A 14,061-nucleotide genomic window follows, 5' to 3' on the forward strand; every position below is an offset into this window, starting at 1 on the left:
AAAACATTACTGGAATAAAACATACGAGGATGAAAAAGGCAACCTATAAACAGATCACTGGCCGTAAACAATTCAGTAAAACAGGATGAACGTTACAGGATCCGGGTGTGAACGACATATCCATGACCAAAATAACCTGGACTCAGAACATGGCGGGCCAGGTTTAACTACGGGGGTTAAGCGACTCATATCTCGGTAGCAGGTCGCCCGTTCAATTGACATCGTCTAATGAAGCGCACGACAACTTTTCCTAGCAACGTTTTCTTCTTATTATTATGAATATTATTATTTTTTATTTAAAATGTAGTTAACAGCTTCTAAATCAGCCGCCGGGAGCGCGGTCTCTATGAATATTTTGTATGGTTTCATTAACCCCACCCAGCGGTGGAATTGTGTTATTACATTTCATTTACATACATGCGTAAAAAAACTTAGTTTACGTACAAAATTTGAAACGTTGTAATATGGAAAAAAAATAGCCGAATTAGATATTAGCATTAACCTTCTGTTAACACTCTGTTCAGTAACATTCTGTGATACAGAAATCTACATGTCTTGGCAATGCTTTATTGAGGGTATTATGATTTTAATAGATAAGGAATTTTTTTTTTAATAGATAAGGTTTTTGGGCTACATTGGCCTCCCAAGAATTTATTCATTTATTCAAGCAATCCATGTTACTCGTCAGCAAGTTCAGCAAACCTTAGCTAACCTGTGGACGTGGTCCTCAACAGAAAAAGTGTAGGTCTGTGAGACTGGAGTCAAATCCTTGTTGAAGTGAAGGTTTTCAGAAGAAACTAATAATGGACAAGCAGGAGGTGATGCAAACAGAGGTGGGCCTGTTGCCCCCACACAGTAGGCTCCTGTAAACGTGTATGGCTTGGCCAAGTTCCATTTTTCTGGGGTGTACGTGCAGCATTTAACCATTTGCCTAATTTTAATATCAAAACCCCAAACTGCACGGCGGACCTCTTATTTTTTTTAGAACTACATTCAGCATGGGGAATAAATAGTTTTTTAAATGGTGAAAGTGAAGCGATTGTCACTGTAATACACTGCATTGTGATGGCATTTCAGTGGCACCTCGGCGGATCGGGATTCAAACTGGCAGCCTTCTGATTATGGAGCCGCTTCCTAATCCGCTATGCAACCTCTACCCATTGGTGGTGTTCTTTATATGAGTTGTATCTGTATTGTCCATGCATCATATCATAGCTTTCTATAACCAAACCTACACTATGTTAAGTTTATCTGTATATATACAGGCTGGAAATTTTTGTCATGCCAATCTTTATCACACAATGCCATCAACCAGTGAAGCCGGTCCAGGGAGCAAAATGGCCTGTAAATGTCCCACTTGTGTTACTAGTAAGTGAAAGTGAAGTGTTTGTCATTGTGATACACTGCAGCATAGCATACGGCGACACAACGAAATGTGTCCTCTGCTTTTAACCACCACCCTTGGTGAGCAGTGGGCAGCCATGACAGGTGCCCAGGGAGCAGTGTGTGGGGACGGTGCTTTGCTCGGTGGCACCTTGGCGGATCGGGATTCCAACCGGCAACCTTCTAATTACGGGGCCGCTTCCTTAACCACTAGGCCACCACTGCCCCGTAAAAGATAATATAGTCTTAACAACCACTCAGTATTTCCAGATTCAGCACACAACCTTCCTACACAGAAGCCTTCAAGTTCTTCAAGAAAAAGTGTCACCATCCAGTCTGTTTAATGGCGTTTTCGGTAAATGGGACATAGTCAAAAACTAAACATCTTAAATACATATCTGCTTTACAGTTGTAGATAAAACCAACAAAGCAGATGTTAATTCTTTAAATGGAAACACTATGTACAGATTTTTTGTTAATATAAAGTCTAATTGGGGGGTTCAGACCCAACACTTGGGAGAAGGACAAGCACAGATCCTCTAGCAAACCACACACATGCCCTCTCACACTAGCACTCGTACAGCAACATGCTGAAAAGTGGGTGTGTGTTTGTATATCATTCTGCGAATCTAAGAAGCTCCATTTCTTTTTGAATGCAAATTTTATCTATTTTTCAGAACTGCAAAATCGTTTCCATTAACTCTGCTTCTGTTATGTGAAAAAAATACATGTAGGCCAGGCAAATAAATGATACTTACTCTTATCTAATACTGGTATCATGGACACCATTTACAGAACTTCTGTCTTTCCAAATGAAACAAGGCAGTATTTAACATCAAAACAAAGATAGGTTTGGATAGCAGCAGTTCAAAAGACAAAAAAAATTGAAGCTTTTTTTTTTTTTAAATGAACCTTTAAGTTTTAGACACCAAAAAGGGTCAACGTCCGAACATAAATTCAAATAAAAAACATTTAAAAATCATAGCCCTTCAGTTTGTATGTATACACCTCCTCCAGACATCTATAAAAAAAAAAAAAACAACAGCCTACTCCACCTACCCCGTTGAGCCCAGAGATCTCAGAAGAGCTGAAGAAATGAAAACATTCTTTATAAAAAGTTACGGGGACTCTAACAACCCTTAGAGCTCCAGAAGCTCTGGTGATTGGGTGCCAAGTTTTTCACTACTGGGCATTCCTACACACGAATACACAAGAGTGTGCTCACACGCAAAATCCACACGTAACAAAGGTCTCACACACAGAAGGTAACCTCTGAGGCACGAGTGAGAGCGGATTAATGTTGAGCTAATTTAATACACAGATAAATAAATCTATTGACGAAAGAAAACAATGTACAAACAAGATTTACAAATGACAGGGGAACACAGCCCACCCTGCCACATCCATCGCCTATGCCACTGGCTGGATCAGGGGTGGCACATTTCTGATGTATCATGCGGGGTGGCGCACATTATCGCATGGTCTGTAACGCTGGTGGCACCTCTGGGAAATTACTGCTCCATCCAGTAACCACAGCTTCATGTGACTGGCATGCCTTGAGTATCCTGCTGAAGTTCTGGTTTTACTGAAACTCTCTTAAACTTTGACCTGGAAGGGCATCATTGCAGCTGGACTCTGTATGCACAGATGAGAAGCTTGACCTAGAAAGCAAGAAAGATCATTTGATTACATTTCAAAAGTATAAATGTGACCTACCTATATGTAGTCAATTTGTTAGGTTACATATTAACTACATATTTTTTATATATATTAAAAAGACCTCATGGTTGAAACCGGAAACCACCCACAATCTCAGTGGAAAAAAAACAAAAACCACACAGTTATATTTAATGGAACAGTTGACAGCACAACTACAGTTGAAGACTCACATCTTTGAAAGAAGATGGAGACCAGTTCAAAGCCTTGTTGTATCGGCCACTTATGTCTCTTTTTAAGTTTCATTTTTGCTTGAAGTTTGTCTATTTATTTTTATTTATTTATTTCCCCCCTCAGATTTTTATTGTAAACATATATATATCTTTATTTGAGAGCTCGGGCCCAATCTCAGGACTGTGGTTATTGTTTTTTATGTTAACTGTTGTGACCTCAGGGTCACAAAAATGGTCAATGTACATCCTTCCATAACCCCAATCTGTTTTGTACCTTAGCTGTAGGAGCTTCAGCCAGTCTGATGAACAGTTTGTTGATGCCCAGTACAGGGTTAAAAGAGTAGATGAAGTGACTGTCCTACAGCAAGATACAAAGAACACTGTCAAGTATTTACAAGTATATGTAACACACAAACGTTTTAAACAAAATCACTGAGAGAAATGATAGCCCGATGCTTCTCACCTAACTGGCTTTATGCAAATGAACCAAAATTCAAAGCAGAAGTGACTCACAAGGAAGATGGGTAGCTGGAAATTGTCATTGAGAATGACTGCATGGACACTGCATGGCCCATAGAGCCTGGCTGTAATCTCAGTCAAGAAGTTGGCATGGAAGATGAAGAGCAAGATGCCTGATCCTGTCAATACAAAAGTATTTTAGATTTACATCCACTAACCCTTACAGATACAGTATCTTCAAAAAAATAAACTGGTCAAAAAGTCATTACTCCCTTTCCATTACATATGTTGCTTGCAGTATGATATTCAACAGCTCTCACTACATCTATAAAACAGTTTCCAGGCATATTCTGTGCAACATGTACAATAGTGTGAAAGCTGAAGTGCATGTTTTTTTTTTTTTTTTTTTTTTTAACTTTACCCTCTAAATTATGAGCAGGGGGTTTGTAGCTGAATTCCAAGGAAAAGTCTGGTCCTTCACACAGCCTGTGGCAGGCCAGTGGGAACACTGGCTCCAGCACAGTAAGCCTTGTTTCAAAAAACGCTCGAATGGTCTCCTCTGCTACTGTTGACAACCTGAGAGAGAGAGAAAATATAGTGTGTATAATATCATTTGTGTACAAACTGAGAAAAATTTTGGATTGTTTGACCATCTGAAAAATACATCATACTGATATTTTGAGTGGAAGGCGACAGAAAAGTACCGTGTTGTTTGCATAATCATAGGAGTTGACTTCCAAGATACATTCTGACTTCACTTTAGTCTCACGAAGATACACATCTGAAACACTTGCCATGAAAAGATCCAGAATTTGCCCAGACAATATTCAAACTGTTTACACCATGCTAAACTCCTTTGAGATCTTCAGCAGGCATCACATTTGAAATTTCTCACATTTGAAACATTTATTGTGCTATCTATTTTCAGCAGTGAAAGGGTTTCTGGGTATCTTTAACTTGGTTTTAAATGTTATGGTCACCTTTTAGCTACATACACTTCCTACTCCTTTAATACATGCAAAGGCCTCATCCTTGTTCCCTGCAGAAGCCAATCTGAACCATGTGCCATGGGAGGACTGTGGTGAAGTACTCAGGGGGTACCTGAGGTGTGCAGTGCTGGCGTTTCCCCCCATACTGACACTCCTGTGCGCAGATTGCTGAGAGGTGCCAGGAGCTAGTTCAGCTCCTTTCATACGATTGCTGACCAACCACTGTGGCATTGTGCACTGAACCTACTTGGTTTACCTAGCACTCTCTCTCGGTCTTTCAACACTCATTTGAACTCTCACCGAGGAACAGCGGGCCAGGGCAGCATGTGCACGCATCTACATATTCCCACTGGAATGTTTGGACATGTTAGACATTTTTTAACATAACATACGATAACAAGACAAATGGGCAAGACATGCAAGGAAACATGCAACTGTTTTAGTGACGCTTGTATTCCTAATAGAGGCAAATACAACAACGACTACATTTTCACCAGGTTATCTGTAGTGCTGTTTGAGTGCAGAATGTTTGTTCTTTTGCCACCTCTGCCAACTCACGTGTTGATGTGGTCTTTGATTAGGTCATAAAGTGCAACATTGTTGCAGATCTTGGCAAAGTACATGGCTGTGTTCTTGTGCTTGGACAGGATGTTGCAGTCTGCGCCATACTCCAGCAGCAGGTGCACAACATCTGCATTCCCCTTCTTACACGCCTGGCAGTAGAAGGCAAGAAATGAACAGCCAATCCCAAACACCTCGTGGCGTAATTTAAATCAGCTCAAACGCCTTACCTTCATCAGCGCAGTCTCCCCACTTTGGGTTTGGGCGTTGACTAATGACCCTGCCTCCAACAGAATAGCCACTGTTGTCAGAAAATTCTGCGGCTGAAGGGTGTAAATTAAAGAAATAAATAGAAACACACACATATATACAAACACACACACACACACTATAACTATGATAGAGATTATAGACAGATTCTGATCGATAGTAGCTTGTTTAGACAAACATAAAGTCACTTTGGATAGGAGCATCTTCTATATGAATTCATGAACAAGAACTTGTGTGGTTACCGGCATACCTTATCAGCAGCATGCATCAGTGCTGTGGTGCCGTTCTTCTGTCTGCCATTCACCCTCACGCCTTTTTTAATCAGCAGCCGAAGGATGTCATCCTGACCGCCTGCCGCTGCCAGCATCAACAGAGACATACCACTGGAGTCCTGTAGAGGGCATTGTACCGACATTTTCATTTATGGCAGGGGGAGTTTATATAATGTAAATGTAAAGTAACGTAATTATCACACTGATGCAATTTGCTGGTTACAGCAGGGCTGAAACAAGCAACAATGGAAAAAGGGGCTTTAGTTAAAGCCTCCTGCAAATTAGTTTTCAAGCCGAGACACGCACCTCCTGGTCCAGATTATACTCTTCTTTAGAAGAGAGTGCAAGTTTCACAGCCAGGTAATCTCCAGTTTTTACAGCCTCCCGCAGCTCACCTGAATTGTAAATGGAAAGATGCCGCAGCACAGAACCAGTCAAGAGAGGCTAGTAGAACATTACGGAAATCCACCGTCTCAAGTACGGGCGCACAGTCAGTTAACAATGTGAACATTCCTAACACTTGTACTCACACCTATTTCAATATTGTAAAGCCTGATACAATGACAGCATAATAATTAAATGGGTCACAATTCTGTAACTAACTGATGATCAATTGATAGCTTACACCACCTTGAGATCAATATTGGACAACGACTGGGCGCTTTTAATAAAGTTTTAGGTAAGTGTTCATGTTCTCATAATTTAAAACCAGTCAACATCATGTTTCAGGATGTGAACAGCAAAAAATTTATAATCACAGAACATGATGACGATGAAGACGATGAAGGTGTGTGTGTGTGTGTGTGACAAGCGCTCACTTGGTGAAAGCGGTTTTGGGCAGAGAATCTCATCCTCTCCGTTTAAGTGTTTCTGAAAGTCCTCCAATGTCATCCAGTTCAGCTTGAGATCGACTCCCCCAAGGTTCAAAGACGACTGACCCCTATCTGTCCGTGAAAAAAAAAAAACAAAGAACACAGGCCGATAAAGTATGGAAAGGATGACCACTACCAAGGCATTTAGAGTCAGCATGGAAGAGCTACGTACCGGGCATTTTTTCCGGCCGCTCCAGACTGTCCTGATTGTCTTCACAAGATATGAAGAGGCGTGATTCACTGTCCTGCCTCTTCCTTCTTCTGTCCTTCCATCTCCCAGCGTCTTCAAGAGAGTCCGGAGATGCCATCGCTTCACTTGAGGCTCTTCTCTCCCGGTCTAGGCGGGTCTCCTCTGCCAGCCTTTGCCGCGCCCTCTGCGCCTCCTCCATTCTCTCTTTCCGCTCCTTCTGAGCTTCTTCTATCCTTTCTTTCCTCTTTCTCTCCTCCTCTTCCAAACGCTCTTTTCGTTCCCGTGCCGAATCCTCAGCCTTTAACTTTGCCGTCGTCTCCTCGGGTTTCTCCTCCATCTCGGGGGTACCAGGGCTATGAGCCGGACGAAGTGCTGGGAGATGGGAAGATTCAAACAGACCGGTGATTACAAATAAGCACACAGAATTATCGCACACTAAAAGCAGAGTGATCTGGACAGAATTAAAAAACTGTGCTTCGGTCGGATATGTAATTGCATTGCTCCCTCTGTAAAAAAATGTATTAAAAAGTCTGCAGTGGAAATAACCTCGAACAACTGCATCACTTTCCCAATAATCTTGCTCTGCAGTCTTTAACCCGCATTTGTGTTAATAGCGCGTCAATTGCTGCATTAAAAACGTCATCTTTTCATTGCTGAGACTGAAATGTATCGCGTTCCTGATTTGACATTCGGCTCTCAGTGACACTGATTTAAATAACTTGTCATCCTCACCTTCCTTGTTCTTTTCCGGCTTCTCCGGCTCAGGCCTCCGCGCAGGTGACTCCTTCATGGGCTTCCCTTTCTTGTCAGCCTTGGCCACGGCCTACAATGTAGTAAGAGGCAAAGTTAGTGAGCCCATCGTCCGGCAAAACACTCCATAAATACCATGAAGCATTCTGTGAAGGCTTACTTTGTCTCCGGACCCCGCAGCTGGCTGCCTCCTGGGAACGCGATCTTTCGCCTCACAGTTCAGCAGAAACTTCTCAAACAGATTTGTGGACCGAGATTTGTCCCCACCCTCTTCCTTCGGCTCCTCTTCTTTGGACTTGCTCGCAGGGGCAGGTGCCGAAGAGGACGACGGGGATACTTGGGGCAGCTTCTGAGGAGCTGAGGTGACCTCCTGACCTTTGCCTTTTGACTTTGACTTCTGTACAGGGTCGCTGGAGTCCGGCTCCTCCTCGCTCCGGGAGGCTTTGCTCTTGGCACCGGTGAGACCTTTGAGTTTGCCGAGGCTGCTTTCCTTCAGGGGAGGCGTGGACACCTCTGACTTCTTGGACTTCTTCTCCTGGAGGAGGTCTTTAAAGCCCTGCAGCTTCAGGTCCGACTTGCCTTTCTTGTGCTTGGCCCTGGTAGCATCAGCACCCTCAGGTTTCTGCTGGGGCTTTTCCACCGCCTTCCCCGAGGACGTCCTCATCTGCTGTTCTGCGTTGGTCTCTGCCGTCGCTGTATCATCAGTGTGCGATTCCGTCGTCACTTCACTGACTGCGTCTTCATCCTCAGACGACTCCAGGCCTTTTATTACTTTCTTCTTCTTATACTTTATGTCCTGTGTACTGTCCTTCTTTTGCTTTCCCTCACCTCTGGTCTTGTCCTTCTTATGTTTCTTCGGGGCAACAGGGGATTCTTCATCGTCTGATTTCAGCCTCTTCTTGCTGTCGAGGGTTTTGTCTTTCCTTTGCTGGGGTAAAGGTGAAGGGACCCTGGTGTCCTCCTCATCAGTCTCGGGCGCTGGCAGAGGCTTGTCTTCCTTCCATTTCTCTTTCTTCTTCTTTTTCTTCCTCTCTTTCACAGAAACATCTTCCTCCTCCTCCTCTTCCTCTTGTTGTTTCTTCTTTTTCTTCTTCTTTTTCACAGGGACTTCCCTGGGACGGTTTGGGTCACTGTCACTTTCAGAATCAGCATCAAAGATTTCACTCTTTGTAGGCAATTTCTGAGCAAAGACAACAACAAAACAACAATGCAAAGATATTAGTACAACCCTGGAAGAGTTTCGATGAAAAGTGCAAGGCTGTTATGAACCTCTATCGATATACTTGTTTATTTTATATTTCAGAGCATTTACCAAGCCAGATTCCTTTTTGGGCTTGTTCTCAGCCAGGGCCTTTCTGTATGCCAGCAGGACCTCCTTGCAGTCTTCCAAATTAGCTTCTGGTTCCCACGTGTCATCATCTGATGTGTAGTTCTTCCATCGCACACGATATAGCACCAGCCCCTAAACGTAAAAGGTCACAAATAAATAAATAAATAGCACAAATAAATGTGGCAATAAGGCCCAAAAAGCCAATGATATACAGTACTGTGCAAAAGTTTTAAGCAGTAGTTAAACTAATTAAAGTTTTTCATTTCAGAACAGTAAAACATACTATAATGATGGAAAAGGTGAAAGTGGAAATAATTGGCCCCACCTCAGTCTCGGAGTAGGTGTGTTCAAACTTTTGACTGGTAGGGTGTAATATGTACATATAACGTACATACATACATACACACTGTAGTTTATACTTTACAAAAACAAGTTCAACAATCAGCCTTAAATTATAAATGATATTCTAAAGAAATGATGCATGAAAGAACACAGAATAGAATTTACCATTTAAAGCAATACACTGAATGAATATATATATTTCATAATGAGTATATATTGAGGATTTCCTTTCACTTTCATTATATATCTTTTCAACGTCAAGCCCTTTCCATTTTTAAAAGTCTCCTGGACAGCGAATTGCAGATAACATAATGCAGTTCATCTGCCAGGTCTCAAGGGCGGGACTTCCTGTCTGTCTCTCTGTCAGTCATTGCCATTCCTGCTTCATGTCTCTTTGCCCCTCTGCACACTCCCTCCTGTAGTGCTGTCACTCACTTTCCTTCACTTCTCTCTATGGCCCTAGGTTCATTTCCTATCTTCCATATCCAAACAGTATGAATGAGGTTTTTTTTAAAATGTAGAAGTGATTTTTCATGAAAACAAGACAAGCCTGTATTTTCACAGTATTGTCGGTATTTTGACCTAATAAAACATGAAGAAAGAAGTCAGTGTGGAAACCAATCTGTCACATGCATCACTGTGGGGAAGAGCGGCGAGCTCGGCGCACTGGCTGTCTCCGAGGTGACACATTCCTCGCCAGCCCAGTCTGTTTGGGATGCTGTGTGCTTTGGTGAGACAGAGTGGATGACATGTCTCAGATTTCCAGATCCCAACAGATATGTCTACAGACAATGGACTACTTTCTAATATCAATTTCCCCCTGGGCTGATGTTGGTTCCTATATTGGTAGGTAAATTTGGCTACAAAGTGGCACTAAAATGTTCCTGGTCTGAAACCAAGGACCTGTGAAGTCAGAAGCTGTAAGGCAGTGAGGCAAAAGCATTTCTTGAGTAGTTTGGGGAGCTGAAGAAATTATTAAAAGTATTGAAAATACTTCACGTTGCCGGTGTGGTGTGTGACAGTAGAAATGCAGGCCAGTCTTTGCTGGTGACCAAGACGTAGCTCTTGATACACGAAGACTTTCTTTGTTAATTAAATTGTGTGCATGTCTTATATTGCAGGGAGAATAAATTAAGCAAGAGTGACATGTTCTGCAAGCAGAAAGGACATAAGATCTGTCTGTTGCTATGATCAGCTCGTGTGTATCCAGTATACACGAGGATGAACTCTGAAGGGATGCAGACGGTCTGCATGTTACATCTCTCATTTCGTGACTGGACACACACACACACACACCACACCGTGACAGACATATGAACAAACACAAAGCTCAGCGGTGAAAGGTTAAAAAACGTGGGAATTATGTAGTCAAAGGAGGGCGCGAGGAGGGTACAAACGCTGACATACAGCATGGAACACAGTGACGTCTGGGAGAGAAGCGGAAGTGAGGAACGAGTCTACAGCATAAAACAATGTCCAATGCAGAGGTGCTGGTTTTCAGGAAGAAGTTAGACTGTGCTCCAGGACCAGTGCAGTGAACAGACCAGCACAAAACCGAAAATCACCAAGAGCAGCATGGAAATGTATACGCCAGGGTTCGGAGGTTTGGGGTCATTTAGGAACGTCACTTGTTTGGTGCCTGTCTCTCTCAACCATGCAGGTTAGGAGAGACCTGAGGAGGGTGAGAGCCAGGAAGGCAGCGGGTCCAGATTGAATCAGCTCAAGGCTTGTCAGGTCCTGCGCAGATCAGCTGTGCGGGGTGTTGGTGCACATTTTTAACCTGAGCCTGAAGCTGGGGAGAGTCCCACAGCTCCGGAAAACCTCTTGTGTGGTACCAGTGCCAAAGACTCCACATCCCAAGGACCTCAACAGCTGCAGGCCGGTGGCTCTGACATACCACCTGATGAAGACCCTGGAGCGGCTGATCCTGGCCCAGCTTCAGCCTAGGGTGAGCTCATCACTGGACCTGCTTCAGTTTGCTTACCAGCCTGGCATTGGAGTGGATGATGCCATCATCCACCTCCTACATCCACCTCTCTCACCTGGAGACCGCTAGGAGCACTGTGAGAATCACGTTCTTTGATTTCTCCAGTGTTTTCAACACCATCCTACCCACAATCCTGAGGGACAAGCTGGAGTACACAGGAGTGGACCATCACCTAGCCACATGGATCCTGGACTACCTCGCTAACCGACCACAGTATGTGAGAGCTCAGGACTGTGTGTCAGACACGGTTGTCTGCAGTACGGGGCCCCGGAGGGACAATCTTCACAATCTACAGTGCAGACTTCTCACACAACTCCACTAACTGCTTCCTACAGAAGTTCTCTGCAATAGTCGGCCTCATCACTGATGGAGACGACAGGGAGTACATAGAACTGACACGGGACTTTGTGGACTGGTGCCAGCAGAACTACCTCCAGATCAACACTGGAAAAACCAAAGAGCTGGTGGTAGATTTCCGCAGGCACAAACATCCTCCACTGCAACCACTGGACATCCAGGGTATGGACATTGAGGCTGTGGAGAGCTACAAGTACCTTCATCTGAACAATAAACTTGACTGGACTCATAACACTAATGCACTTTATAAAAAAGGGCAGAGCAGGCTGTACCTGCTGCGGAGGCTCAGGTCTTTTGGAGTACAGGGGCCACTCCTGAAGACTTTTTATGACTCTGTAGTGGCATCAGCCATCTTTCACGGTGTGGTCTGCTGGGGTAGCAGCATCTCTGCTGGGGACAGGAAGAGGCTGAACAGGCTGATCCGGAGGGCCAGCTCTGTTCTAGGATGCCCTCTGGACCCAGTGGAGGTGGTGAGTGACAGGAGAATGGTGGCCCTGTTGGACAACATCTCCCACCCCATGCAGGAAACTCTGACAGCACTGAGCAGCTTCCCACGATGTGGGAAGGAGAGGTTCAGAAGGTCTTTTCTTCCAACCGCTGTCAGACAAACAAACACACTTCGGTACATTTTGTTAAATTGTTTAAATTGTAAATTTGTAGATATATACAGATACATATTCATTTTTTGGTCAGTCGAACTTGGTCAGTCATTAATTATAATTCTTTCTGTACTTCTATTCAGACCCATGTCACGCGGAAAAAACGCGGACAGGTAAAATAATACAGGCTCATTATAATCATAATCAAAACCCAAGGGTGGTAGTAGCCTCCCTCAAACCCCACTTACTACCACTTAACCCCGAGTGTGTCCAGGGAGACTGAACGAACCAGAGGGTCACCAGAGCCACCACCACCATAACAACAACAAAGCTTCAGGGACTTTCAAATGGACCAGTAGCATCACAATGGACACGTGTTGTACACAATGACACCGGACTACACTATGGACTTCTCCACCTCTACAACTTTTTCTCTTATTGGACAGATCATCACCAACCCTGCACCGACACCACTTGCAGGCTCACTCTACCCTGGAAGAGCGTCCCTCGCTCTATCACTCCGTCCCAGTGTTTCTTCCTCTCTTTTTTTCCTCTCCTACAGTTTTCCTTGTGTGCAGAAGGGTCAAGTGTGATGGGGTGTCAACTGCAGGGCCCGTCAAAGCCCATTGAGACACACTGTGTGTGATTTTGGGCTTTATAAGGAATAAATGTTGTTGTAAAACGTTGAGCGCGTGCACGTGACGTCGTCGGGTGCGTCTGGTTCTTCTTGCGGCCTGGAGCAGGATGGACGTCTAACGTCTCAGCGCTGTCGAGCTAAGACTAGTAGTTTAAATGATTGGGAACAGACACGGAACCAAGGGTGTTGGGTTTTTTACTCAGTAATTCCAAGTGTGTCCGTGATGCGGTTTTCGCAGCAGCACAACTAACTTTTCACAAGAGAATGATTTTGAAGAGGAGCTGTGGACTTTGAACACAGGACCGAAAATCTGCACCCTCCGCTCGTCCTAATCTCGGACTCCGCGCTTGTCCAGGACTGAGAAGCGAACCGTGTGCTGGAGCCAACAATCGGGGAAAATTTGTCCGGGCTCGCCGGGCGCCTACGCTAAACGCGGCTAGCTGACCAACTCACCCCCTCCGCCCGCATGTCAACAATGTTCTCCACTTCATACACATCCTCCTCCTCGTCCTGCTCGCTGTCGCCCGGTTCCGTCCTCTCCGCCGCGGTGGCCATGGCGGCACGACGCAATAAAAACACGAATTAAAAGAAAACGATCAACACAGATTAAACGTGCGGCGCCTGCATGGCAGGGAAGGCCTCGTCGCGGCAACAGTGGCGAACTACAGCGTAGTGATCTACTTCCGGGGGGAGAGAAGAGACTGGGCGGGGCAACATGGGCGTGACTCAATGTTAGCCAATCACACCGCAGGATTTTGTAACGGGCAAACAACACAACCACTCGCATTGCGGTAGTAGCTGTAGTGGTACAAATGGAAGGAAATGCGGCACTTTACTGTAGAACTTCCTCCTCGGCGTGCAGTCATTTCGTTCCCTTTTCATGTACCATCAATTGAGCGACTTACCAGTTGAAATTTAAACATGACCTCTTGTCTTGGGGTTTTATCCTTATCCTTTGAGGATTGTATAATGTACCACAAGCTTTACAACAGGCCATGTAGGGGGCAGAAGAATAGTTGTGAAAACATGCAACACTGGAAGAGGTGAATAATTCTATAGCGCTTACTGTACATTAATAAAAGTATGTTTTAATTCAGTGCAATAACACATTTTAATATAAAAAACTTTAATTACAACATATTGCATTTTTAGCAATGCTCTTTGCATAGAAATG

At 44.1% G+C, this 14,061-nt stretch overlaps 1 protein-coding gene across 1 annotated transcript; it reads right to left on the reverse strand.

Annotated features, from left to right (window-relative positions):
• Positions 1–1,702: 1,702 nt before the first annotated feature.
• On the reverse strand, positions 1,703–13,560 carry mphosph8 (M-phase phosphoprotein 8). Its single transcript, XM_028992150.1, has 14 exons — positions 13,341–13,560; positions 8,948–9,097; positions 7,796–8,815; positions 7,618–7,708; positions 6,868–7,257; positions 6,642–6,767; positions 6,130–6,218; positions 5,802–5,942; positions 5,512–5,604; positions 5,279–5,433; positions 4,153–4,307; positions 3,786–3,910; positions 3,547–3,630; positions 1,703–3,044 (listed from the first exon to the last, which is right to left on the reverse strand). Exons 1-14 carry the CDS (start codon positions 13,440–13,442, stop codon positions 3,003–3,005), a joined length of 2,763 nt encoding a protein of 920 aa, XP_028847983.1. The 5' UTR covers positions 13,443–13,560; the 3' UTR covers positions 1,703–3,002.
• Between the last annotated feature and the right edge of the window lie 501 nt (positions 13,561–14,061).

The sequence above is a fragment of the Denticeps clupeoides genome, chromosome 9 (assembly GCF_900700375.1).
Source record: "Denticeps clupeoides chromosome 9, fDenClu1.1, whole genome shotgun sequence".
Lineage (NCBI taxonomy): Eukaryota > Metazoa > Chordata > Actinopteri > Clupeiformes > Denticipitidae > Denticeps > Denticeps clupeoides.